The sequence below is a fragment of the Haemaphysalis longicornis genome, unplaced genomic scaffold, assembly GCF_048455015.1.
Source record: "Haemaphysalis longicornis isolate Haplotype H1 unplaced genomic scaffold, Haemaphysalis longicornis Haplotype H1 scaffold_12, whole genome shotgun sequence".
NCBI lineage: Eukaryota > Metazoa > Arthropoda > Arachnida > Ixodida > Ixodidae > Haemaphysalis > Haemaphysalis longicornis.
Genome location: NW_027526225.1, coordinates 15,738,606 through 15,764,920, shown reverse-complemented (window position 1 = coordinate 15,764,920; position 26,315 = coordinate 15,738,606). Strand labels below are relative to the sequence as shown.

The 26,315-nt window shown below is 49.6% G+C and overlaps 1 protein-coding gene across 8 annotated transcripts in view; it reads right to left on the bottom strand.

Annotated features, from left to right (window-relative positions):
- LOC144162430 (latrophilin Cirl-like) overlaps nt 1-26,315 on the bottom strand; it is a 234,076-nt gene that overhangs the window by 60,979 nt on the left and 146,782 nt on the right. For all 8 annotated transcript variants that reach the window (XM_077692949.1, XM_077692954.1, XM_077692950.1 and 5 more), the window contains one exon: nt 20,982-21,110. In XM_077692949.1, the coding sequence (XP_077549075.1) occupies nt 20,982-21,081 (100 nt within the window). In that variant the 5' untranslated portion in view covers nt 21,082-21,110. The remainder of the gene's footprint in view (nt 1-20,981; nt 21,111-26,315) is intronic.

Sequence of the window (26,315 nt, the reverse complement as noted above, 5' to 3'; positions counted from 1 at the left end):
GCCACCACAAAGGGACGAAAAGCTTCCGTACAAGGGACGCGGAGAAAAGAACGCTCACTCGGAGGGAACGCACCTGGCGCCAAGAGCAGTGTCGCAGCAACACGGCCGGGAGGATTCGACCATCCCATGCGTGCGTTTCCGTCACGGAGAGCAACTCTTTTAGTTCGTGCGGAACGTCTGCCGGGTGTTTGCAGCTGCCGTTCCATCTCGAGGGGTGCTCGGTACGGGGCCGAATTATCTCTCGTATACACCCCATCTGACTCTAGATCTCTCTTCGACGCAACCTCCTCCTCTCGGGATTTTGTGCCGCGTAGTGTCGGCGCTGCACGAATGCCAAAACACGGTCGTCCTTGAACAGTAACGAATTAACACTACGGTATGAACCTCAACACGCAAAGTGTCGTGGGTATGACATAATGAAGCGGTTGTGGTATTATTTCGAAAGTCGTTCTTATGGAGCCGCGCGACAATTTGACTTGCGCGGAAAGAAGTTGCCCTGTGGTGTGTTTTAGTTCCTATTACAGCGCTCGCGTTTCATTCGTTCAACATTGTCCCAACACTACAGTATACAGTTATTCGATTTGAACTCTTTGTGGGTGAAAAATACCGTACGTGTTTGCAAACGAAACACGTCGGGCGCAAAATGTAACGAGCGGCAGGACGCAGACGAGACGAACAATGGAATGGTGTGAAGCGATCTATTTACAGAATGTATATGGCGGCCATAAGAGGGCGCGCGCAAGGACACAGCAACTTCGTCGTCTTCGTCGTCTCGTGCCTGAGCCCACGCAGTATGGGACATTGCCCGCCTATACGTGTCCCGTGACATCACCCCCGGTTGAGCGCGACCGTCCAGGTCGAAGCCGCGGCGAGGTGAAGATTGCGATGAGGATGGGCAATGCAATGAAAACATACAGTGAAGATGTGCCTGCCCTTGTCTAGCCTTCTCCCATACCGTTAGGAATCGTTCGGAACTCAAGCACTCCCAGCCGACAGACTGATAGGTTCCTGATTAACGCTTGTGCAGGAATTGCCGTCATGCCCACCCGTTGGTATGCTCAGCAGCGACTGCATTATTTTTGGCAGACGGGTACGCTTGTGGTTTCCTAGCTCGTAAACTTTACTAAATGAGCTAGTATGTAAGCTCGTCATGAGCGTTTGAGCTTGTAAGCTCTGTTGTAGCTTGCATGCGTAAAGGAAGAGCATCACGGGGCGTTAAGCATTTTTAAGCTACGAAACAGTTACCTAAGCAGAAATTTACTTAATTCATTTTTTTATGTAATGCACTTTAAAAGAATTATTCTATTTATTACTTTTGTGAAAAAAGGAGGGACAACGCATGTATTTGACACGAATGTCGTCTAAGAACACCGCTTAAGAACTATTCTAAGTCTTGCTCCACAAATTACCCGAAGGGTACCGTAAACCCGGTCTACCAAAAACATAACTATCATAACGTATGATCCATACTGTTACACAGTCAGACATTGCGCAGAGTTTTTGCGTTGAATAATTTTTGTTAGAGCAAACTTCTACCCAAAAAGAACCTACGAGAACAGACGTCTAAACAGTGGTCACCTTAAATTGAGACCGTTCAGTTAACCATTTTAAAGTAAGACGTAAACCCACTTAACATTAATCCCAAGTTTAGTTGGCCCTCCTTGAGCAGAAGCACAACAGACCGTGTCAAAATAAAGGAAAATGACTTTCTAAAAGCGTTCGTAAAAGTACGGACAACCTTTCTCTCGAACAATGCCAAGGAAGGAGTAGTCTCTTCTGCTGCCCTACGAGAAAACGCGGCCGGCAAGCGATCCGCAGGTGAAACTGCAAAGCTCGTTTCCTCGATGCAACCATAACATTAGTTTAAGAGCAGGAAGGATAACGACTGCTGCAACAATCAAGGCAGTCTCACCTGCGCACCCGCTGCAGACGACCGAGCTGGCAACCGCGTTTCCCCGTAATTCCACCCGCTCTTCGCAAGGATGCAGACGACCAACAGAAGTTGGTCGTCTGCAAGCGCCGGGCGCTTTGAACCTTCGCTGTTCCACATTTGTGGTTCCCGCCGAGCCGGGCCCTACGTATACGCGCAACATACAATCTCGACGCGCGCAGTATCATCAGCGCGAATAAAATCTCACGGCCCCCCGAGCTCCTGTCCACCGCGGAACGGCTTTAATTATAATTGTTCTCCCGCGCGCCGCCATTATCGCGAGGTTACGCCAGTGAGCGCGCTCCCGCTCACATAGCAGACAATGGCGGCGCAGTTCAGTTATCGTCTGCAGTGCGCCTAGTTCGGCCGCGTCGTCTGCTAGGCTGCAGTACGCGCGTTCTGGGCCTCGGCGGGTATATCTAAGGACAAACCACGTTATTTTCTTTATTGCACTTGATACTTTGCCCGCTGTTGTGGTGTACAGTAGCCGCACGAGTGGTTATTACTTACGGAGAAAATACAATGTTTTGGCGTACAGCCGGCTATGACGGCCGCCAAAAAGCCGCACGAGGTAGCGGTCAATGCGGTCAGGACGCAATTAGGCGGCGTCGAAATTACATACACAGGGACCTACGGCAACCTATTCTTCAGCCTTGCTACTGCGGCATCGTCGAGCGGCGTTCAGATGGCGTCCATTTCACCGCAACAACCAGAAACATTAACCTCGCAACCCTTGGTAGCTTAGTTTTGTTTCCGTGTGGCCAGCACAAGACGAGAGTGCGAGTCCCCTGATCGGTAGTTCTGCGCCGCTGTATTCTCGATAAAACCCCCCTTCGGGACGGGGAAGCCATGACAAGAAGCAGGGGGAAATCAGTGCCTTCGGGGTCACCATGATCGCGCTTGAACACGGGTCGATTACGGGCAGACGACATGAAATTACAGGAGACAGGCGCTAACCCTAACGAAACCTATCTCCACCGAAAACAAGGTTTTCTAAACTCGGAGATGGTCCAGCCCGTTTAGGCAGTAGAATTGCCGGTTTTTTTTTTCTTGGACGAACAAGAGCAATTTGCCGCTTCCCGGATCAATGACAACCTGGGAACAGACATGAACTTTCTAAGGTGCCTTTATATATGTCCGGCGACGGGGATACCACATCAGGCGCCTAACACCAGGGTATTCTCCCCGTCATGTACGCACAAGGCGACAAAAGCGCTCCTGTGCTTGCTAAAAACAACGAACTTGCACAGAAGACTGTGTCACAAAAGACTACTCTCTATGAAGTCAATGAAATCTATCGCCTATAGCGTCGTAACGCTGGCCACACCTCTTCACGCTTTGTCTTTACCTTCTCCTTCTTTCGCTGTTTTCATCTCTTTTTTTCCCCCATAGTTTACCTTCGCCACGTGTAGGATAGCAAACTAGCCCACAGCCTGGTTGACATTCCTGCCTTTCCTTTAGCTTTATTTCTTCCTTCCTTCGGAGATTAGGTAACGATTCCGGACTTTCACAGGACTGACAACAGTTTCGTCTCCCCCCACACGGAACAACTACCAAGATTATACAAACGCCCTTCTCGACGAGATAAACGACTTCAAGCTTTCGAAACCTCCGCTGAAAAGTCGTGAAACTTGATTCAGAAGGGTGCTTTCAACTTGGCACGATGCTTTGAGAGGCGCTATCGTCTGAGTCAACAAACCAGTCGGCTCTGAGCGTGTTTTGGGCTAAGAAAACAGAACAGAGCACGCGAGCGCCAAGCACCCCAGAACGCCACGTAGCGACTCGGTTTAACGGGCAACGCTTCCCGCTGGTTTTCATAGTACCAGGGGTGAGACAGCTGAATCAGATTTGGGAGCAGTTTTTGGAGCAGCAAATTCTCGATTTTGGGGCAGACGAGCCTTCATTTGGAGCAGAAGAGCGACATGCATTGTCACCTTAGGAGCATAAAAATAACTTTTTTGGCAACTTGGCGGGGAAAGTGCCCTTCTTTATCGGTTTTGAATGTACATAACATTGAAACAGCCTTTCAATAAAGTTTTTTTTTCTACAAGAGTATCACAAGGTACAAACTGCGCGACCTGCGTACAAATTTCTTGAGCTCTATGCACAGATAGCGTGGAGTGCCGTTGAAAATATCGAATTGAAAAACTAAGCAATCGTAAGGCATTTTTATTATCATGTGACTGCCGAAATTATTATTTTTGTAATCCCAGACTAGGCTTTACGCACAAGTGTAGAGCCACGGCAAAAGTTGCGCCAAGCGAGGTGACAGTCGTCGCATCCCATCAGCCCTCTCATTTCAATCCCCAAGGTACACAACCACTATATATACGATTGCAATTTGAGCAACGTTCGTATGTTCAGCCACCTCTCTTTTGTCATTAAATTTCACTTCAGATAGATGAACCGTTACTACTAGCGTGAAATAATAGCACGCTCCGCTATCGGACACTGCTTGACCATTTTGCGGCAATGTAGCCTGCTCCGCCAATTCTGCAGTGTCGATCGCCCCATTCCCGCCGCTCGAAAGCTCACTGTCAAAGGCAGCAATAACTCGGCGTTTCATAACACCGCAATGATTCCGAAATTTCCCTTCACACACCGCGCCTCACACTTCAGGCGGAAACCCGGCGAATTCGAAGGCACCACGTTGTTTGTGATGAACTGCCGTCTTTCGGGTCGCGCAATTTCCCGCTACAGATCAAGCGACCAAATGTAAACCCAGCCACCCCCATAACCAAACCCAGGGTAGAAATCGGCGAAGAGCACTCTGCCTGAACCACAAGCATCTGCTTCGCCCGGCGGCCGCACTTTCCAATCTTTATCACACCAAGTAATTTTGTTCCTGAAATACGGCGCTCCGAATATTGACGTTTTTTCATCAACTTGCACAAGTAGTTTGTCGCCTCAGTGCACATATTTTTCTACAGGACTTTGCAATCGTTTTCAATGAGAAAACTTTAAACTCAAAGATTTTACACGTGCAAGCAGACATTGCGACTTTCGAAAAAGCTATCCCGGAAACAATTATATGCGCATTTTTTATTGATAGATCAATACCATCACAAACCGCTTCACCTTGGGGATGCTGGAAAAGTATGCAGTCAGTAAGCATTCTCCTCCACTGAAACTGACGGGGGCGTTAAAATCCTTGGCTCCAGACTGCTTTGGAGTAGTTTGGCGCAATTTTTTGCTATTTTCAAGCTTTTGGAGCAGACTGGCGCAAGAAAACAAAGTTGTATCAAAACTTCGCAATATGCGCAGCTGTCGCGCCCCTGCAGTACTTAATTTTGGGTACTTTTTTTTTTTTTCCAGAGTGCAGATAGAGAGAGGAATGGATATACGATTTGTGCTGCTCTCTCCGTACCATTCATATGAGCTAACGCAGAACCCCGGCTTTGCGTGTAACAGGCGAGCATTTTTTTTTTTTTTTCGTTGGCGAGTAACATCCTTTTGTTTTCTTCGTTCCTAAAGCGGGAAGCAAAGGCAGGGAGGTGTGCCTTCCGTCACCATTACGGGTCGCTCTAGAGCGAATCGGTTAACGACATCCTAATGACGAAGCCCCCCCCCCCCGCGTTTCCGCGCGCCAAGCGGCGCCGCATAGCGGTCGAAGCCGGCGGCGACGCGGGCGTTACAACGGTCGGCCGCCACGAATATGCGGGTGCGTAAACACGGCATGGGTTAGGGACGACATCACTCGCGTGTGCGTGTGTGTACGTGGGGAGGCCTAATTAGGAGTGGACGTCAGGGGACCGGTTCCCCTGGGATCGTTCAAAATCACTTCAGTGGGAAAGACGGATGGGCGAGTGGACGTGTTGGCGACAGCACGTGCACCGCTCATTCGGGCGCGGTGAAGGGTTGTTGCACGCTAAGGCTCGTTAAATCAGAAGACGCCGAAGCTGGGGCGTTGATTGACAGTTCACTGGCTGGGGAGATGAAGGTCCAATCGATAATGAGGAGGAGACCGCGTACTTCGGATGCGGTGACGAGAGTCTGTCCTCAAGTGTATGTCCAGTTGTTGGGCTGGGCGCTAACTTTCAAGGGTTGAAAGTTAGCGCCCAGTACTGCACGAAGGCTTAAAACTGGCGCTCAATACTGTCCAGAGGCCAACGCTGTTCAAAAGTTGAGAGTGAGCGCCTAATACTGCTCAAACGCTGACAGTTGGCGAAGGTTTAGCCGTTGCTGACAGAATATGCGCAAGTCCTCTAAGAGTATAAATCAATGCAGTACACATAAAACTAACGGTGCAGAGACGCGGTGTTCGAAGATATCGGCGTGTTATGCGGATATAAAGAGTGCGGCTACAGAAATTTTCCACCATTCCTCGTGCGCTGTAAATCTACAATATTCACTCGGCAAGCACTCCCACATAGCGAACAGAATAGACTCTGTCACTAAAAAGAATAGTCCAAAACCAATGCGTGCTGCCGGTGATGGCGTATGGAACAGAAACATGGCGCCTTAATAAACAACTGGAAAAGAAAACTTAGGTAGGCTCAACGGGCCATGGAACGAAGGATGATGGGGGCAACTCTTAGGGACAGGAAACGAGCCCCCTGGATGAGAGAACAAACGAAAGTAGAAGAATGAGACAAAAACTGCGGTTGATTCCTCTGTCAAAGGAATCGGCAAAACACGAAAGTGAAATGCGCAGCGAAATCCGCAGCTGAGCATGGTTTGCAGGTCGGCGACTGTCTTGTGGGTGTGCTTGGCGAGCGACGTCCTGCTAGCGGGTCGCTTCGGCAAAGGTGCACCGGTGTAATTTCCGTGACGGATATGACGTCAGTGGAATCCTGCTGGGGTATCGCGGCATAAAACACGTTAGTTTTAAAAATATATACCCCGCAAACAAACAACCAGAAGCAAACAAACAACCAGTACTAAAGGTTGCTTCCCCGCACAAAGACCTTGTGTGCAGGGGTGCACCCTTTACAGGCTACTTGCTTCGCTGTACTGTACTGGCGTCAATTCCGTGACGGATATGACGTAAGTGAAATCTTCGTGAATCCTGGAATGCCCATGTCCACTCCGCCTTAACACTTTCGTGTTAAAAGGCGGGGGACATGGGCTGGCCATGTAGTACGACAACCGCTGGACCACGAGGATAACAGACTGCGTCCCCGAGAGACGGCTCTGGGAGAAGGGGAAGACAAATAACGCATGGACGGACGAAATAAGGAAATTCGGAGACGAGGAGTGGACTCAGGCAGCGCAAGACAGGAGTGATTGGAGGTCATCGTCCTGCAGTGACCCTAAATAGGCTGATGATGATGATGATGATACGCGGAACTAAAACGCAGCACAAAGCGGACTCCCGAGTGGAAAGACATCTAAGGCTCCTTCAAATGGTGTAACGGCAACTTGGTAGACGATCCTGGTGAACGGCGCCAAGCGTAGGTGCGTGCGTGGGTGGTCGTCGCAGGAGCACGGCGCATACGCCGCGGACGGCAGCGTACAATGGATCGATCGGAGCGAGAACGGCCAAATGTGCCGTCCCGCGGATAAGGCGCGATGACGTCATCACTGACGACCGGTGTGTAGGGAACAACGAAAAAAGCTGAAACTAGCTGTTGCAGCACGGAAGGCACACACTCTGCAACATTGCCTTCGGTATTTTTTCAATGCCGAACGCGCGGTCAGCCAAGCCCTTTCCTTCCGCTCCGCCACTCTACGTCACCGGTTACTCTTGGAGCGACGCGTAAAGGAAAGCGGCGACGTATAGGGGAAACGTCATCCGCCACCGCGCCGCGTTTTGTAGCGTGAGCTACACTGGCTGAGGTTGAGCAGTTTCGCGTGGCTCCTGGAGAGCCGTGCTGCGCATGCGCGAGGAGCAGTGACATCCCACTGGGCACAGCTGGCGCGCCAGAGCAGCCGCCGCCGCCACTGCCGCGATTGGATTGGATTATATTAAATTGGATTGGAGTAAATTGGATTGGACTAAATTGGATTAGAAATCGTTTTAGCAGAAGTAAGCATGATCAGCTAACCCTAGACAATCAGGAAGCCTAAGAATAACCATCTGAACCTTAGTTCACGCTACGTATACCCTGGCATAGCCGAGCTAAGCCACTGCTAATTTTTTCTATCGCTGGCCGTAGCGTAGCTACTTCGTGGTCTCAAACACCGGTTGCCTGGTAACCAAACACAAGCCGCTCTCGAATTCAGTTTATGGTCGCGTAATCCCGGTGAAGCTTTGGGCCCCACGTTGCGACAAGTTGTGGAAACAGGCCCCCCCACACACACTTCCATTGCGAAGCGGTGGATGCGTTTCGCGTTGAAAAAATACAGGAGGCGATGGCTGTAATTTTCGGACACGTTTCGAATTACTTGAAGACGCGTTGTTGGGTACATTGAGACCGATCACCGCGAGATTAATGTGCGATACATATTTATCGCTTGAAAGACGCCGTGAACTGGAACAAAAATTCTCCCCCAAGACAGTGGCCTGCTAGTGGTTCATGGGTCGGTTACGAGGAATTTGCGGGTCAGAGGTCACTGCTGGATGACTCATCCATGGGCCACTGGTAACGGGACAGTCTTCGGTGGGACGTTGCCAAGAGAAGCCAGACTGCTGTCCTGTCGTAGAATAGATTCGTCAGGCTGCCATAGTTCAAGAGAAGAGCTTTGTGGGCGGCTGTATTTCTAGGCAAGACCTTATGCCTGCTAGCCAGAATATGTACGCGTACGCGCTCTCAGTTTGCTAAAAACGATTTAACTACCATTGGCATCGGTTCCCTGGAGCTTATCCTCCGAAGACGTAGAAGACAGGTTTAAAAAAACAAACAACCCATTCATGTAAAGTGCATGCCTGGGGCGGGAGCCTCAGGCAAGCCGGATCCACACCTTTTAGCTCTAGCCCCCTCCTCCCAAAAGAAAATAACGAATTGAAGTGAAATGAATCGATTTCTAGTCCGACTCAAGGCCAGCGTTTTATATGTGGGGTAACGACAAAATATTGCCATATAAATCGGCGGAAATAATTTCAATACGGCACTAAATTTTCTAGTCTCAATCATGGTGGCGCCACATTGTGCCTGAACATGACACTACCATACGCATCGAAAAAGTTCCGTCAGTTTTAATGCGTGATTCAAAATCCGCTCAAAAGAATAGAAAAGACTTCATGTCATTATTGGTTTAACTGGGAACAGTTTTTAAATATCTGATAATAATAGAATAAGATAATAAAGAATAAATAAATAAATAAATAAATAAATAAATAAATAAATAAATAAATAAATCTGTTTTTACTTCACGTACGTCTAAAGGTCTGCAGCCGCGTGGTTGCAAGCATTCGTTTTGGCAGCATGCTCAAATATTTGCTGGTAGATGTAAAAAATCCGCTTTGAAACGTACTAAGGCAGTAGAGAGTTATAGCAGATCGGAAAAACGGTTCCGGTACGGTAACGTCTACCGTCTGGACGCCACAGCGCATGCGCAGAACCCTACCGTATTCCGGAGCGACTTGGCCGGACGGTACCGAGACGTACCGTGTTTGTCGTTCGAAAGCGGGCGGCCGCTTTGGAAGAGTTTGGGAGACGTACGATTGGCTTACGCCTAGTCGAACGGATTGTAAATATGAGATCGTTTAAGAAAAATGAGGTTGCAACAAGTGAAATCCGCGCGATTCTGACAGCTCAAGCAGCAAGCGAAACACTGTCCCGGCCTAACGGGCACAAATCGGCGAGTGAGGAACAGGCGATATCAGTGCGAGGGACTCTCAAATAGAACGAAAAACTAGAAACAGCCAGCCGTATGTACCGAGAGCCCAGCTGCTGGCGCCATCTATTGAAATGGCGTATAGGTAAAATGCCCGCTCCATGTTCACGCAGTCGCAGTTCGAATCTCCGTAGGGGCGTTGGATGTTCTTGTTTTTTTCTCTAATACTGATTTTCGCGCTTTTGAGAACTGAAAACTAATATTTCAGCACAGGAAACGCCACAGACTCACGAAAAATTGCCAAACGACGTACAACAGAAGTCGCTCCCAGTCATGGTAGCATGGCCGGTAGTTACGGTCTGCTATAACCCTTAAGACGAGCCTTCCCGGTACGGTGTGGTAACAGGTACCGTGTACCGTACCGGAACCGTTCTTCCGATCTGCTATAACTCTCTAGTATAAGAGAAACCCGTTCGGATCAAGGTGTTTTAAGTGATCCTCTTTCATTCGGCACAGAGAGCGCACACTCCACAAAAATCGGAAGTCTGTCCCTTCAAACGACCTCGTCATGAGGGGCGTCAGTAAAAATAGGCTCCGTGGTGGACGATAAGATTCGAGTGGCCTCAAACGCCGAATTCACTTTCAAAGTTCGTCGTGACGACGCCGCGTCCCTGTCGTTTCCTTCGTTTTCTTTTTTTGCACAACGAAGACGACGCCACTTTTCAATCCGGCTCAAACGAACGTTGAACGAGGTGAGGTTACAACGGGAAAGAAACGTCGTATTCCCCACCACGTCAAACACCTCGCACGCAGTGCGTACCCTTTTGTCTCGCGTGCGGCAGAAACAATCCCCGTCACAGCAGCGAAATCGACGCCTCGGTATATCGCTCCTCGAGAGGAAACGAGCCCCGCAGGCACTCGACACAGACACACAGACACGCAGACAAGAACGAACACGGGCGCGAACACAGATCGAAACTCCCGCCGGCGGGAGAGCCCGAAAAAAACCGGCCAGGGCCACGACGACAGGGCGTGATTGAATAAGACAGCCGATGGGAAGCTCGTCTCCACGATTCCTGCCTCTTTCTTGCTGTCGTCTTTGGCCCTCTCGATTCGAGATCAGCGTGTGCTCGTCGCTTCCAACTTTGCCCGAAACCCGACTTTGAGGAACTTTGCCAAAGTTCGAGAGAAGCGCGGAAGTAGAAAAGACGAAAACGGGAAGCCGCGCGGAAGAGGCGCACTCTAAATGCGAGATTGAAAAACGGGTTACCTCCCGGAAGCACATCCGGATTCGTGAACGCAGCTTTCGTTCTATTCGCCCGGATCGTCCTCCAACCGCGAGCCTTTATTTTCAGGGCTGCGTTGGAGAGCCTTAAGTGAGCAGACGATCTTCAAAGCGTTACGGCCTCGAAGACAAAATACATTTTTTTTTTAGTTTGAGAGAACTAGACTTCGGTAACTCACTCAGCTCCACCCCAGCCGCGAAAGACGCTTTATAACGAGAAAAAAACTGCGGTTGAGTCCTCTGTCATATGAATCGGTAAGACACGAAAGTGAAATGTGCAGCGAAATTTGCAGCTGAGCATGATTTGCGGGTCTGCGGCTGCCTTATGGGTGTGCTTGGCGAGCGACGTCCTGCTGGCGGGTCGCTTTGGCAAAGGTGTACTGGCGTCATTTCCGTGACGGATATGACGTCAGTGAAATTTTGGTGTATCCCGGCATAAAACACTTTCGTGTTAAAATATAGAACCAGAAAACGAACAACCCGACGTATAACGTACTCTTTAGTACTAAAGGTTGCTTCCCCACAAGAAGACCCTGTATGCAGGGGTGCACCCTTTACAGGCTGCTTGCTTCGTTGTACTGGCGTCGACTCCGTGATGGATATGACGTAAATGAAATCTTCATGAATCCCGGAATAAAACACTCTCGTGTTAAAAAACGCAAAAAAATATTGAACACCTTTCATATTTCGCGTTGCACTGGCATAATATGTGCAAGTATGAAAAAACAGTTGTCAGTGTTTAAATTGCGCCTTGGCATTCAAGTTTACAATGAAACGGAACCGCTAAGTGATCTTTCTTGGCGGCTGCTTAGGGCGGCGGCAGCCAACTTCACCAACGAAAGATCTGTTCGTTCACGGGAAAGTCGCCGGAAAGTGGTTGGGGTGGCGCGACTGCCCGCATATTTTTCCTGATATCTCCTGAAATGTGTCAAAGTGGTTTCCCGAAAATAACTTACAGCTAAACGCATCGAAGACTACCTACATCATTTTTATACCAATTAATAAGAAGATAGACCAAGGCATTCAAATTGAATATCGGGGCATAATGATCAGGGAAGTCAGAGAACAGAAGTTCTTAGGAGTATGGTTTCGTAAAGAATTATCTTGGCATCCTCATATAGAACACATAACATTTAAAAAAATGTGAGCGTTCTGTACAGGTTAAGGGGTGCAATACCGCTTTGGCTGAAAACACAGCTTTATAACACTCTTGTCTATTCTAGTCTTTGCTACGGAACATTATCGAGGGGAACAACAAAACAAAACAAATTAGAAACGGCTGATCGTCTTAAAAAAAGGAGTTCTCCGTCTATTTTCCAATTTTCACGGACACTATGCGGACTTCACAACGGGCCCCTATTTGTTTAGTACAGTCTGCTTAAGGCTGATCAAATATATTATATGAAGCTTTTACAAGTTATACACAAAGAAAATCTTCATGGCAAATATAACGACGCAAGCAGTATATATTCGTACAGGTGTGCCAGAATACATACACCGAAAGTGCGAACAAACTACGGCAGGCAGTCTTTTCTGTTTCAACGCACTCGCATACTAAACAAAGCTGAAGACCACATTGATTCAAATGCAGTGGAAACACATTTAAAACACAGGCGAAAGAATGCCTCTTAAATCAGAATATCTGCTTCAATCGCTAGAACTGTGGATGTTGTTTAAACTTGTTTAATCCGCCAATTTTGCAGTTGTGTCTATCTTTAAAAGGCAATCATAGTTCTGCCCTGATTGTCCGCTTGCGCTTTGTTTTACTTTACTCTTTTGTACTCTAATGTACTTTAGTGTACTTTTCCCATATTGTTCTTTAATCTATTGTGCTTTGCATGTTGCTTGTATTTTTATAACTGAGACATTAGAATTGCCAGGTAGTTTGATTTTGCTTCTTCATTGTACTGTACCAAAGGGGGCTGGGGCCTCTGCCAGGCTTTGTAGCCTTTAGTCCCAGCCTGCCTCCTCGTAATTCCGAGGAAAAAAAAATCTTTGAATTCGAAGTTTGTAATAAAATCAGCGTGTCGTTGTTGCTGGGAGAAATGAGCCTTTTTAATGAATCAAACTTGTATTTTGTCTTCATGGCCCTTTTAAACTTTCGTTCTGCCAGTACTTTCTCTACACATTCGTACGTGCTGCCGTCTTCGCCTGACCTTTCGTCAAAAGACCGCCAGCGGATCTGTTTCAGTTCTTGTTGCCTGCATCCGTGAAAACTGGAGGCCTCACCAAATCACCTTTCGTTTGTGCTAGGAAATGCTTTTATCATTTTGCTATTCACTGGACTTCGTCCTGTTCAACATCAAGGACCCTCAACCCTGCCGTAGAACTGAACACACATTCATTTCCTACTCCGTCATTCTAAGCTACGTCTGTCCCCTTAGTTTGTTTAGTAATGTTTTCACGCCATTTACATTGTCTGCTTCAAATACAACCCCGTTGTTATTTGGTTTCGGTCTTTTCTATTCGTATGCAAGCTGCTTTTATTGTCAATACTCCACTCATTCCTGGGCATACAACCTTTTTTTCCCCCTTGAAAACAGCCAGACGATATCTATGCTTCTACGTTCACAACGTGCCAATAACTCTGTGCCGTCTCCCTTAATACCGAGGTTCCGCTGCGATCCACATTTTCATCTTTTTTTCTTTTATTTCCTTGACGGACGATACTCATCCCACAGCAGGAAGGTCTCTTTCGTTCTTTGCCTCGAGTCCTCGGCGCAATTTCGAAAGCTGAAATCCCACACCCACTGTAAACGGGGAAAAAAAAAAGAAACGAAGAAACGAGGTAATACTCTTTTGTGTGCGCTCTTGACATCCAAACAAAACGTGTCCGGCCTATTTGCTTTGCTGGCCTGCTTCGTTAAAGCGACTCCACAGTTCCCGAACTTTTTTGCTCTCTTCGCGGGCTTCCCATATCCCCCGTTGGCCCCCGGCCGCTCGAGTCGCGTTGTTTTTCCTTGAAAAGGTCTGAATTTCGCTTGCACTGAGTCTTGCGTTTAGGTGTTCTTCACTCACAAATCTTCTTTTTTACATCACGAGACGCCTTTTCCTGCTTTCAATCAGCTCCTCCCCCCATCAATGTAGATACGAAACACCGTACACTGGCTGTTTCCGCCTTTCGATTTGTAGGCTACTCGAAACACCCTCCATTTGTAGCAGGGGTACAACAAACACACAGCAAGCAGCAGTCCAAATGCTCTGTCAGCCAACCAGAGAGAGCAAGAGAGATAGAGAGGGAGAGAGAGAAAGCGTTTCAAACATTTTAGCGCGTTTAGAAGCGGCCGACGTGCCGGAAGCAAAAGTGCACGTCAGTTATTCCCTCTCTTTCTTTCTACTTCCCAGTGCAACCACTCTGGCGACGAGAATCGACAACCGCAGAAGCGGCAGCAGCGGCGGTAGCAGCGCAAGCCGCGCACCCAAAGCGAGTCCCATCCGAATCGGCGTGCGTCCGACTCGCCTTAATAATGACGGGCACCCATCCGCACGCCATTTTGGGGCGGCGTCCAAACACGGGCGCTGTGATTGGCATTCGACCGCGCTCCGAACCCGTCCGACGGCTCGGCCGCACGGCAGGGCAAGCAGACGGGCGCGCGTGTTTTGTTCGCACGTTGGAACCCCATCGCTACGGAACATTCCATGTATTTCTATTATTTACGCCTTGCGTTCTTGCTTCTTGACGCATTCTTTTTAGCTAAACAGATCTTTTTTTCTTTTCTTTTTCACGTGGGAGGGGAAAGGAGGGGTTGGTGATTGCTTCCGACGGCGACAGCTAGACGCGCGGAAGCAGAAACCGGAATCGCGTGCTCTCCTGTCTGACCGTCGCGAACACCTTGCATTAAGATGATTGTACGCAGCGCGTCTAGTTGGCTGCCCCCGACTCGACTCGCCACGGCCGCATGGTGTGTAAACACTGCTCTGGCGTTGATGCTGTATTACGAAAAAAAAAAAAAACTCCCTCCCGGAAGACAATTTGTACTTTCTTTCCCCACGCGGAAAATTGGGAAGGGTGGGGTTTGCATTAGGGAAGAAAGAAGGGAAAACTTTAGAACGAAGCTTTTTCTTCGGCAGCAATCGCCTCGGCTGAAATCGAAGTGGTCGGCGAAGTTTTGCACTTGCATACACATTCCCGACTGGCCACGCAACGTTTTCGTCGCCGCCTTTCCTTCGCAATTCCACCTACCCAGCGGAGGAGGTATTAGCACATGTGGTGCGATATGTGCAGCATGCGTTACAACTACCAAATGATTTTACAATGACAGTGGCAGCCACGTGAGATCGAGGCACCCACAACGAACAGAATTCGTAATCAGTTAAAGGAGGTCGTGATAAGCAGAAACCTTTTATGTCGAAGAAAAACCAATGCTCCGCGAACGATTCCAAATACTCAAGCGGGGCCAGAGTTCATGCAGCTCTGAAGGTGCATCGTGACGGAGGAATCCGAACGGAGGTGGTGTAATCGCCACAGTCCCATCGGTGTAGAATTCCACGGCCACGAATTTTAGGGCCCGGGCACAGCAGCGAAATTACTGCAGTTCCAGTCTCCAGAGGTGGCCCTGGTTGCCGACAGTTGCCACACCAGCGATACATCAGTGGTGCAGGCTGGGAACCTCTTTCCGTCTCACAGTCCCCTGATTGGCCAAGCGCTGCTGCTACAGGAGTCTCGTACCGGATCACGATAGAGGCGACACGAAGCAATCCCAGCGCATAAGTGAGCACGGGGGCTTACGACCCCAAAGGAGATACTGTTTTCGGATTGTTTGTTTGTTTGTTTGTTTGTTTGCTTGTTTGTTTGTTTGTTTGATTGGTTGATTGATGGATTGATTGATTGATTGGGGTGTTTAATGCGCCGAAGCTGAACCTGGGCTATGAGCTGCGCCATAGTGGAGGGCTGCCGATTAATGCTGGTCAGCTGGGAACTTGAACCAAATCTCGATTTTCGCCTCCATGAGAAAAGCAACCACCGCGTCCGGGATGGAACGCGGAATGCCTTTTGGTTCAGCAGCACAACGCCTTAGCCCCTGAGCCACCGCGGATAGTTATTGTTTTCGGAATGCCGATTGGAAACGCACACGGTTTGTGCCTGTTTGCGTGGCATAGCGGCCAAGTTGCACAGCGCGCACCCGACGCCGATTGCTTCTCAGGCGCGCTGGCCTTCCTGTGCAAAGCTCGCCTCACAAAAACACTCTATACCCCCCCCCCCCCTTTCCCACACAAACACACACACACGCCGCAGCCATTCAGAGAGAGAGAGAGAGAGAGAGAGAGAGATAGAGAGAGAGAGATCAATCGGGAGGGTCAGCCGCGCGACAGAGAAACCCGAGAATGTGTGATCGACACCGGCTTCGGCGACAGGGAACCCACCGGCGGCTCCCACGCTGTGCCAATACACCTCCTCGACTTTCCCAAGCCGCCGCCCGTTTATTTCTGCGCACGGCACGCAAACCGCGCAATGGCGGCCTTTTTTTTCGGTTTCGCTTATTTGTTTCCTTGCGTGATGGTATTCTTTTCGGAAATGTTTTCAAAGGGCGGATGCGCCAGAAGCGTGCAGCGTTGCCCTAATAACTGTTGCGAAGCCACACACAACGCGTTCTTTTTTGCCATTACCTTGCCGTGAAATTACGGTGGAGAGGCACGAATTTCTTACCTTTTTTTAATTTTCACAAACAGGCACGCGATTCGTGGTCGCTTGCCGTGCGCTCGGGATAGTTTGAGCAGACGGCAAAGTGTTTCTTCGGAGTTTATTTAGATTTGCGCGTACTTGAATGTCCGACCCTATTACGCGAAGTGCGCACGTTGGCTTTCGCAGTGAATATACTTGCATGCACAGCTTGATGTTGCCGCTGCAGTAGCGCATCTGAGGCCTTGTGTATCTGCTTGAGACTTAATCAGACAATACAATACGAAGACAGACAATACAATACAATAAAATCTTGCATCACAATACAGCGAATCCTGCGAGTGCGAGATTAAACTGTAGCGCTCGCCTATCCTGTATCCACTATGTAGTGGGTACGAGCCAAAAAAAAAAAAAAAAAAAAACAACACCTGCTCAATATTCTGGCGTACTTTTATTTCCGCAACGCGTGGGGAATAATCATCTCCTAAATGAGTTCAAGTTATAAACGCATTACCTTATCTCCAAAGGCATACCTTTTCAAAGCGGCGATTGCCTGCGCGAGTGCTCAAAACTGCTCGAGAATAAGATGTCGATGCTGGTTGGTTTCTTTGTTCCTGCAAGCACCATGCTTGTCTGAACAGGGATTTTCTTAGGGCTTCTTTTTTTTCCTTTTTGCATCCCACTAATACTGAACGTGTTCGATTTTGTGTACTAGACGTAGATAGAGGGCCGGCTTTAATAGCAACGAATCCATGACCATTCAGTAGACCCGCTCTCGCTAACGAAGCAATACCGATTTTAAGGGTCATGCTGATTGATTGATTGATTGATTGATTGATTGATTGATTGATTGGTGGATTAATTACGATGTCTAACGCGCCGACGATGCACAGGCGATGAGGCGAGCCATAGTGAAGGGCTGCGGATTAATTTTGACCACGTGGGGATCTTTAACGGGCGCCGAAAGCTCGAACACCGAACGTTTTCTTTGGGAAAAGTTATATAGCAGTCAAGGCAGCGAGGTCATTCGTCCCAAGAAGAACGTGAGATTCTTGGAGCACAGCGCACTGAGACAGGACACAGAGAGGGTGAGGGTTTTCCGCATGAGGCTAAGAACGTGGGCTCAATAAACACTTTCTCTCTCTCTCTCTCTCTATTCCATGTACAAAGAGTGTACTCGGATTACGGCGGACAGGAGTGGCTGGCGATCTATCGGAGAGGGGCCTTTGTCATACGGTGGGGTAGACATGGCGACGACGGCGATGATGATCATGATGATGAACGAGCATGACGCGGCAAGGTCAACAAACTACGGCCTCTCCTCCATTACACGGGACGCTCGTGAGCAGAGTTCACGGTGTGCCCGGATGAGCTGCAAGAACGACAAGTAAACAGAGTACAAGTACACAGAACAGACGGCGAAGTCGGGAAAGCCGAGACTCGGCTATGGCTTCGGCTCAACAGGGTGAAAGCCCAGCGGAGGGCCTTGGCGAGCCCGGCTACAGGAGGCAGCGTAAGAGACCAGGGACTGAGCAGCGGGATCTCGAGTTACGCAAGGAAGCTATACTACAACCGATCGATTGGCCGCGCGCAGACGCTGGAGCGGCAGCAGCCCGTCAAAGCGAGGGCCCCTCGACTAGCAGCTATGGCTTGTTCCCGTCTTCCCACCGACGTCCCTCACTGTCCCCACCCAACACGGATTCCCCCGCCAGCCGAGGATCTGTTTTTGCCAGCCTACAGGGTGACTCGACGAGTGTCCCTCCCGCTATTCGAGGTATAACGTAGGACGTCGCCGGAAAGCCGCGTTACAGGCAGTGCGTCGTTTCAACCAACTCTTGCGCTATTCCCTGAACCTCACGCTGGGTCCCGAAATTGAGACTGAATGTAAGTGGTATGCAAAAACGCAAAGCTTCCCCTGTGTAGAAATAAAGAGTAAACCTGCCATAAGAGAGAGGAAGTCATTGCGGAAGGAGCTTGGAATTCGACGCCGTCACAATCATTCAGAAGTTCGTCGGGATTCCGGCTTGGCAGCGTCGTAAAAAAAATGCGAGTCACAGTTTTTAGCCAATTAGGGAAGGTAAACAGCGCCCGATTGGTGGGTTATTTTTTATATTCTCAAGGAACAGCAGTTTTTCCAGCATGCAGCATCTGCAATCAGAGAACGCGTCCTGCTCTCCCGGCGAGATGGGGCGACGGGGTCGTGATGCGCCATACCAAAATCACCCGCGCTGCTGGTGGCCGCCTTGACATTTGCTGATAGTGCTCAACAGAGGGTAAAGTGGTTGTTTGCGTCCTCGTGTGTTTACAAGTATTAACTCGTCTTCAACGTTCATCATCATCCATACGGTGTAGCAAGCCGAGCTCGCTACTACGCTGACTACTCTGCGTCGTTAGGCTATCTCGATCCCTCTCCTTATGAGAGGGTAATCGCTGTAGCGCGGTAACGATACGGATACCACCAGTCTCTTGCAGCGACGCACGGGACGTAAATCACGGGAAGGCATTCTTTAAATGAACTGAGGCAGGTAAACAAGTCTCAAAGGTTACACGCAATAAACTTAAAGGCCTGATTTAACAGAATGCAAGGTGCACGGAGATTTACTTTCAACGTGTGCCATGAGATACAAGTCGGTAATTACAATTAGCTCGGACACGTTGTTAGCGCTCGTCCAAAAGGCAATTAAACGCCGCATTACCACGGATTGGGCTGAATTTCGTAAGCATTCAAACACGTTGAGCCGTCAGCCGCCTCTGCTACGAAAAAGAGTGGTGTGAAATCGATGCGTACTCCCGGTAGTGACATCGGGGGCAGAAACTTGGGGTCTTGTTACGCCTTTTGAAAGGAAACTTAGCCTGGTATTCGGAGTCCTTCCTCCACCTGAGCCTCCAGTGGAGAAGATCCTTGAAATCGAATTCCCCGTGCATGAGCATCGCGGAATCCTCCCCTCATCCGAGTGGAGGGAGCAAATGGAGTGGAGGAGGGAACTCAGAATACGGCCCTCGGGCCAGTCCAGCGAATCACGCGAAGTAGTAGTGGTAGGAGCAGCGCCTTTAATGTGGAACCTGAGGACCCGTGGTCTAACTAGGTGGAAGCGGTGATTAGGAACGGGGATGGGGATTCAATATAAGCTGCTACCGAGAGAGGTCTCCCTGGTAACCGTGAATTTGTCTCTTTTAGCTGATTGTTCGGTCGTTAAGACGTAGCGAAGGATACAGACCCAGCGTCCACAGTACCCGCGCTAGATCGTTGTTTTATTAAGTGTGTCCGGATCGGGTTCTATGTTTGCGTTGCGTTGTCCCCAGAAGGCGCGGTACAAGTTCTGCAAGATCCGAAAGTGGAACAAGTTCAGCTGGGAAGGAGAATGATAAAGGTGACACTTATAGGCAAGAAAATAGCTTCCTAATTCAAATTGAGCGTAGCAAGTGTGGTCGGGCAGCTCATGTGAAGGACATGTCGGATCGCGGGTGAACCATGCGTTTCACGAAACGGCTACTGATGCACCGCAAGCGGAACAGGCGAAGATGAAAGATGCGATGGAGGAATAGAATGCAAAAATCTGGGGCAAGAAACGAGCTGGAAAAGTCACGATATGAGTGGTTGGAAGTCTCTGGAAGAGCACTTCACCGTGCAGTGGAGGTCGCGAATAGACTGACGACGGTAGAGTGATAAAGGTAGAAGTCGTTTAAAGATATCTAGCGGAGCCAGGTTGAACTTGACCGATATGGCACACGCTTAGGACCAGTCAGCGGGCTAAAGTGGGAGCCGCCGCGGTGGCTCAGTGGCTGAGGCGTTGCGCTGCTGAGCACGAGGTCGCGGGTTCGATTCCCGGCCGCGGCGGCCGCTTTTCTGATGGAGGCGAAAAGCAAAAACGCCCGTGTGCACGAGATTTCCACGCACGTAGAGATCCCCAGGTGGTCAAAATTAATCGGGAGCCCTCCACTACGGCGCGCCTCATCGCCTGCGTTGCGCCGGCGCGTTAAAGCCTACAAACAATCACCGGCTAAAGTGGGAAGGTCCAGCGTGGACGATTCCTTGGAACTTTGCCTGCACTAACGCTTTCGGCTCCTGCCGAGACCGGGAAATTTCAAGAGGCCACGTTCAAGAGGCTCCTGCTTGGAGGCGAGTAGTAACAAGCTCCCCCGAAGCGCCTAATACCCCGATCAACACCTCCAAGCATCCTTGTCCCTTGTCTGGCTGTCCTTGCCCCTACGTTTTACGTCTGAATTTTTTCGCGCTTAAAGGTGTTGATCACGAAGCACCAACTAGCTCGAACCCACACGTTGTTAAGCCGAGTACCCGTTAGCAGCCCGGAATCTGGTACACCACCCCGAGCTCGTGCTCTGAAAACTGCAACGTCGTTGGCATCAGCGAGTGGTCACACCTGACGCACTGAAACTTAGGCGAAGGGCTTCTTCAAACAGCGACGATTACGAGAACCTTGAAGGCTAGCACAAAATAATGGCAAAAATAATGGCGCACAACTCACCCCCACGACGCGCGGCGACCGGCGTTGACATGAGGATAATCCATAGGCAGGAATAGAGAAGGATGAGCATCGCTCGGAGGGGCGGATAATCCGTCTTCATGGTGGCCGGTGGGCGCACTCTCGTTTGACCTGGGAAAAGGAAGAAAGAGAGAAAGGGAAACAGAGATGATTTAAGACAACGATGATCGCGTACAAGCTTCGTGCGGGAAACAAACAAAAATGAACGAACAACGAACTGGTCGATAGAGATCAATCAATCAATCAATCAACAAACATAACCAGCCAATCGTCAACGAAACCAACTAACTGATCGTCCAGTTGTTAGTAAGCCGGTTCATTGTAGTGAATGAAATATTCGGTAATACCATGACCTGGAAGTTCCTGATCTGATTTCGCTGATTTAATCGGAGCTCGAAAGACTTCACTCGGCCGTCAAAGTCTCCGGCGCAATTCAAGGAAAAACAACGCTTTGCCAGTTACGAAGTCAGTGCAACCAGTTAGGGCATCCGGAAATCAATCTACTACAAAAGTGACCCACTGCTAGTGCGATTACTTCGCTCCGTGAGAACCACATCGCGGCTGAGCTCCAGGGTTTCACCCCACAAATCCTCAGGGAACATGCGACGCCATTTGGGGGTCGTCGCATAACATGAGCGAACGATGAAAAGTGTAGCACGGAGAACCGCAGTAATCCGAGCGCTTGTACACGCACATCTTTCGTGGCACACAATGCAGGCGCTTTACCTCGGTGGTTTAATGTGCCTCAAATAGCTATTCAAACCTTAGCGAACCACTGCTTCCGTTATCGTTCAGTTGCATCATGGCCCCCTTTATGAAATTGGCTTTCTTTTAGCAAGTATCTGCTCGCAGTGAAGCGATGTTTACGCCTCCTGTTTTTAGAGCTTTCCACGCGAAATCGCGAAAGCGCTGTAAAAGCAGGAAAAAAAAAAGGAAGTGGAATTCCTAACGCTGGACTTATTATCTCTGTTTTCACTGAAAACAGACTTGAGAAGTTCCGAATGTCCTAGCGCACCACCTTAGGATAAAGGCGCTACAACTTTGGACGGTGAACAGAGAAGGAACCTTCGGATGATCGAATTTTGCAAGATCCACAAGGCGTGTTATGTTTACGAATAGACTACCGGTGCAGAAATCATCTCTTTGTGTGATGCGACGGGACCCATAATATTTAGTTCCCTACCTGGTTCGCCCACACCTCTGAGATAGAAGTGTCAGAAGAAAGAACGCATCAAATCATAATTTTAGAAAGGTTTTGCATGGTGTTGATAAAGAAAGACCGCAGACAGGCATCCGCTATCGCTGAAGGCGAAGGAAAGGCGTGACCACGTAACGACCGAGCCTATGAATCAGCGATGATAACAATGGGAGCGAGACGGCGATCCGCAGCTCCTCTTCCAAGCTCTGGGGTGTTCGCATTTGATCTCTTTCATTGCAGGCGTCACGCGTACAGAGTGGCAGATCGGGAACAAGGAAGACGTCAAGAAGACGGAAAGGAGACGGAAAGGAGACACGCCTCGAGTATCGCGGCCGACCGCAATGCGGCGCTCCGTCACGTGACCCGTTTGTAAGTGACAGGGGCGGACACGCCGTTCTGCCAAGGTCTTTCTCAGGTGGGGCGTTACGCTCACAACGCCCGCACGATTCCCAACTCCGCGCTGCCCGCGCCAAAGCCGCTGACTCCAATGGTCGCGTCTCTAGGCTGCCGCAGCCGATGGGAACGAGAGTTCAAAAAATTGTCCTCCTTCGATTGAATCGATCACTGCACCTGTCCGGCCGCGAGAGGAATGCCTGCGTGTTTGTATATTTGTTTGTTCAATACAGTTGTAGGAAGTTCGAGGTGTGTGTGTCCACCCGTTCTTTCTCACTGCTCTTCTGTAGTACGGTTTGTTGGTTGTTTCTTTGTGTGTGCATTCGCGTAGCACGTTCAAGCAGGCCGGCATTGTCTGACCTGTTTCCTAAAGCCCCTTCGCGCTGAAAATGGAGTTGACGAATGCGGTATCTTTGCGTGTGACGACGCAAAGGCCGAACTCGAATTACAAATGTAGAGAGAGAGAGAGAGAGAGAGAGAGAGAGAGAGAGAGAGAGAGAGAGAGAGAGAGAGAGAGAGAGAGAGAGAGAGAGAGAGAAAGAAAGGATTAATGAACACTGAAGAGGTTAGCCCCACAAACGGCGGGGCTTGCTACCTCAGATGGGGGTGAACACAGTGAGGCGAAGAAAAAAAAAGGGAGGGGGGGGGGGGGGGAGAAGTACGCAGCAGCAATGAATAATAGCGAGAAGAAAATAAAATCAGTTTGGAACGTGGAAAAAAAAATGTGCAGCCCTAGGAGAAGAAAAATTGAGGATCCCATGGTTAAAGAGCCTCGATTAATCCCGAGTCAGACAAAAAGTTAAGAAAGAAGCCTTTGTTCCTCCCGCCGCGTGAGCGTGATTTTGCCACGGACCAAGCAAATGATGCAGCTCTAAAGAGTTTCCGCGTAGCAGTCGCACAAGAGTTCTTTTCGCTGTTTCGCGTTGAATTGTATGCTGGGGGCAGTAACACAAGACATGCCGTGTGTCTTTTCTCACAGAGCACGCAAAGCAAAAATGGCGAGTCCGCCCAGCCGATTTTAAAAAAGAATGCTGGCAACTATCTTTGCGGTAAAGATGAGGCTGAAAGTTGGGCTGGCTGCTTCCTACCTGAACACATTTCACAAGTGAACGCAAGAGGAGCGAGGTGACTTTTACGGCTCACGTTTTCCTTCTATCCTTTTGGGCGTACCAGCAGGAAGAACGGTCTTACGTTTTTAACTCAACCGCTTATTCAGATTTTACTTAGACGTGGTCGTTGTTTGTCTTCGCTCTCTAAGACTTTGAAGTTGTAAGCGCTTTCCCTAGACACCGAGACCGGTATACATTGGCTCTTCCAGTCATTTGAGCCGGGGTGCAGTTAAGTCATTTATATACACGAACAAGACGCAGCTGCAATAACTTTCGCTCCCGGAGCCGGTACCTTTGCAATATTGCTGAAAAGGGAGAAGGCTGACACCCTCACAAAGCGAAAACAGGAATATTAAACGTCGCAGAATCTCGCGAGAAGGAGTCGTCAGATAGTGCGGAAGCGTTTATGTGCAAAGGCTCATCTTCGTACATGCGCCTCTACGCATGTTTGCCGACTTTTGGGCTTTATTAAATAAAGTTTCTTGTCACGCACTACGGACACGCGCGCAGATAGACCTCCGAATAAGAGTCGCATGAGAAGGCTCAAGTATTAAAGAAAAAAGCGACGGTGTGTCCCTGTCGTCTGCACGCCACCTACTACTCTTCCAAGACCGACAAATCCCGGAACAGCCGGAACTCACGCACGACCAGACGAAGATGCCGTACCAGGTCACGACATCCGTCGTGCGACGCCGGATTCCGAAACACACTTAACAGGGGGAGCCACTGCCGTTCGAAAAAGAACGGAAGAGTTAAGACGCCACCGGGCACGTCATCTTCGCTCCGTTTCAGGCCGCTTGAATTTATTTCGTCCTTTTCTCGAGGCGCATAATCGGCCAGGAAAGCAACACCACGGGAGCAACGACAACTTCACGAGTAGACGCAGTTGGAGCGGTATTTGCCGAGTATAATGTACGTCTCATACGCTCGGCCGGATCCGACATGAGATGACGTTCTTTCTCGCCGGCCTGGCCATGCGCACCGTCGCTGCGGGAGCGAGCAAGAGGTTTAGCGGTGCGCAGAAGGCAGCCGCTGAAGACGTCCACGACCGGAGGAGTTGGCGCTGCCTCGGCCATCGATAATCCTCGGTGCGGGGATTACCAGCTCCGCACGGCACCCCGCCGGGGCTCTAAATTATCCGCAGCGCGCGCGCAGAACGGAGCTCTGATACGTGGCGGCGTTTCTGGTTGTGACGGCTAGGCGGGGCTCTGCGAGTAAGGGCGACGAAGCCGAGAACGCAGCCCGAGTTGAGCGCTAGATGAAGGTACGACATCGGCGCATTTATCAGTGGGAACTGGGCAGCAACTTGTGGCACTTCGCTTGTAGCCGCCTAGTTAAGCTTGGCGGTATCACCTTGACAATGCGCTGCACTGTGGGACGCGCAACATGATTGCATGACATGAACGAACATTCGAGTGAGTCTTTGGAGCACGGAACCACAACATTCCCCGTAGCAAGCGTGAACGGTCAGTAAATTCTTGGCCCTCTGAACGAGCTTCCCGGCGGCTTAACAGGTAGGTGCTTTGCGAGAGGCGAACGCACGCGCTAATCTACTATTCCTGTCATTGCATGCCTTGTATACGACAACTGCAATCCGACTACGATGACGCGATCGAGTCATTTTTCGCTCTCAAGATGTTTTCGCTCTCAAGATCGAGTCGTTTTTTCGCTCTCAAGATGTTTCCAACTCGCGAAATAAGACGAAAAAGCCTACGATGGCGCCGCTTCCTTTTGGGTGGAAAAACATGCAGTAATTCAGAGAAAATTCCATTGATGCGCAGTAATCTTACTGCGCGTGTCTTAATTGTGGTTCTTATAGCCATATTTCGTTAGTAGTGGCGAAGTACGTCGGGCTGTCTTGTTGCTTCCCGATTTTCCCGTTTCTTCTCGCCCGTAATGCACATCTACGTCATTAAAGCGATTAACTGCATGAATTCCGCCCATTATGCTTTTCTTTGCAGGGCAGATGCAGATCACAGTGCAGGGTTGATCTGCTTTCGCAATATTTTGATACTAGCTGTTTCCGTCGTTCTTTACCATGATTTTTATTTTAGTCTTGGTCGCTTCTTAGATATGTATAAGATGCATATTTTTTATTTCGTTACTTCATATGTATAAAATTTGATTTCTTGCATTTCTTGGTTTCTTGGAATTCTGTTCGACCAACTGTCTCCCTTTACGCAGTTTTAGCGGGTGATGTGTCGCTTCCGCCAATCACGCATCTTCGTGCAAATGCAGGACGTTACACGGCGCTGACTGTGGGAGTACTCGGCGAAGAATGCCACGCATTAAACAAGATGGCGCGATGACATCCTCCCCCTCCCAGTGAGCAAACACAAACAATCGGCGTGGGTGTGATCCCAGACGACGAGCTACGCGCACGTAGACGGGGTCAGGGCGGAGGAACGCGGCCTCCCCGCAAACCGGACGACGCCCGAGTGACGCTATCGGGACGGCGGGTGTCTCGGATTACGCGAGAATCACGTCCGCCGTCCTGGAGAGTGTTAACGCTCCGCTCGTCGTAAGCAGGACCGCTAAATCAACGCCCACGATCTGGGCCGACCGCTCGCGTGCTTCCGAGCGCCACTCGCGTTATCTTTTGCTCCTTCCTCTGTT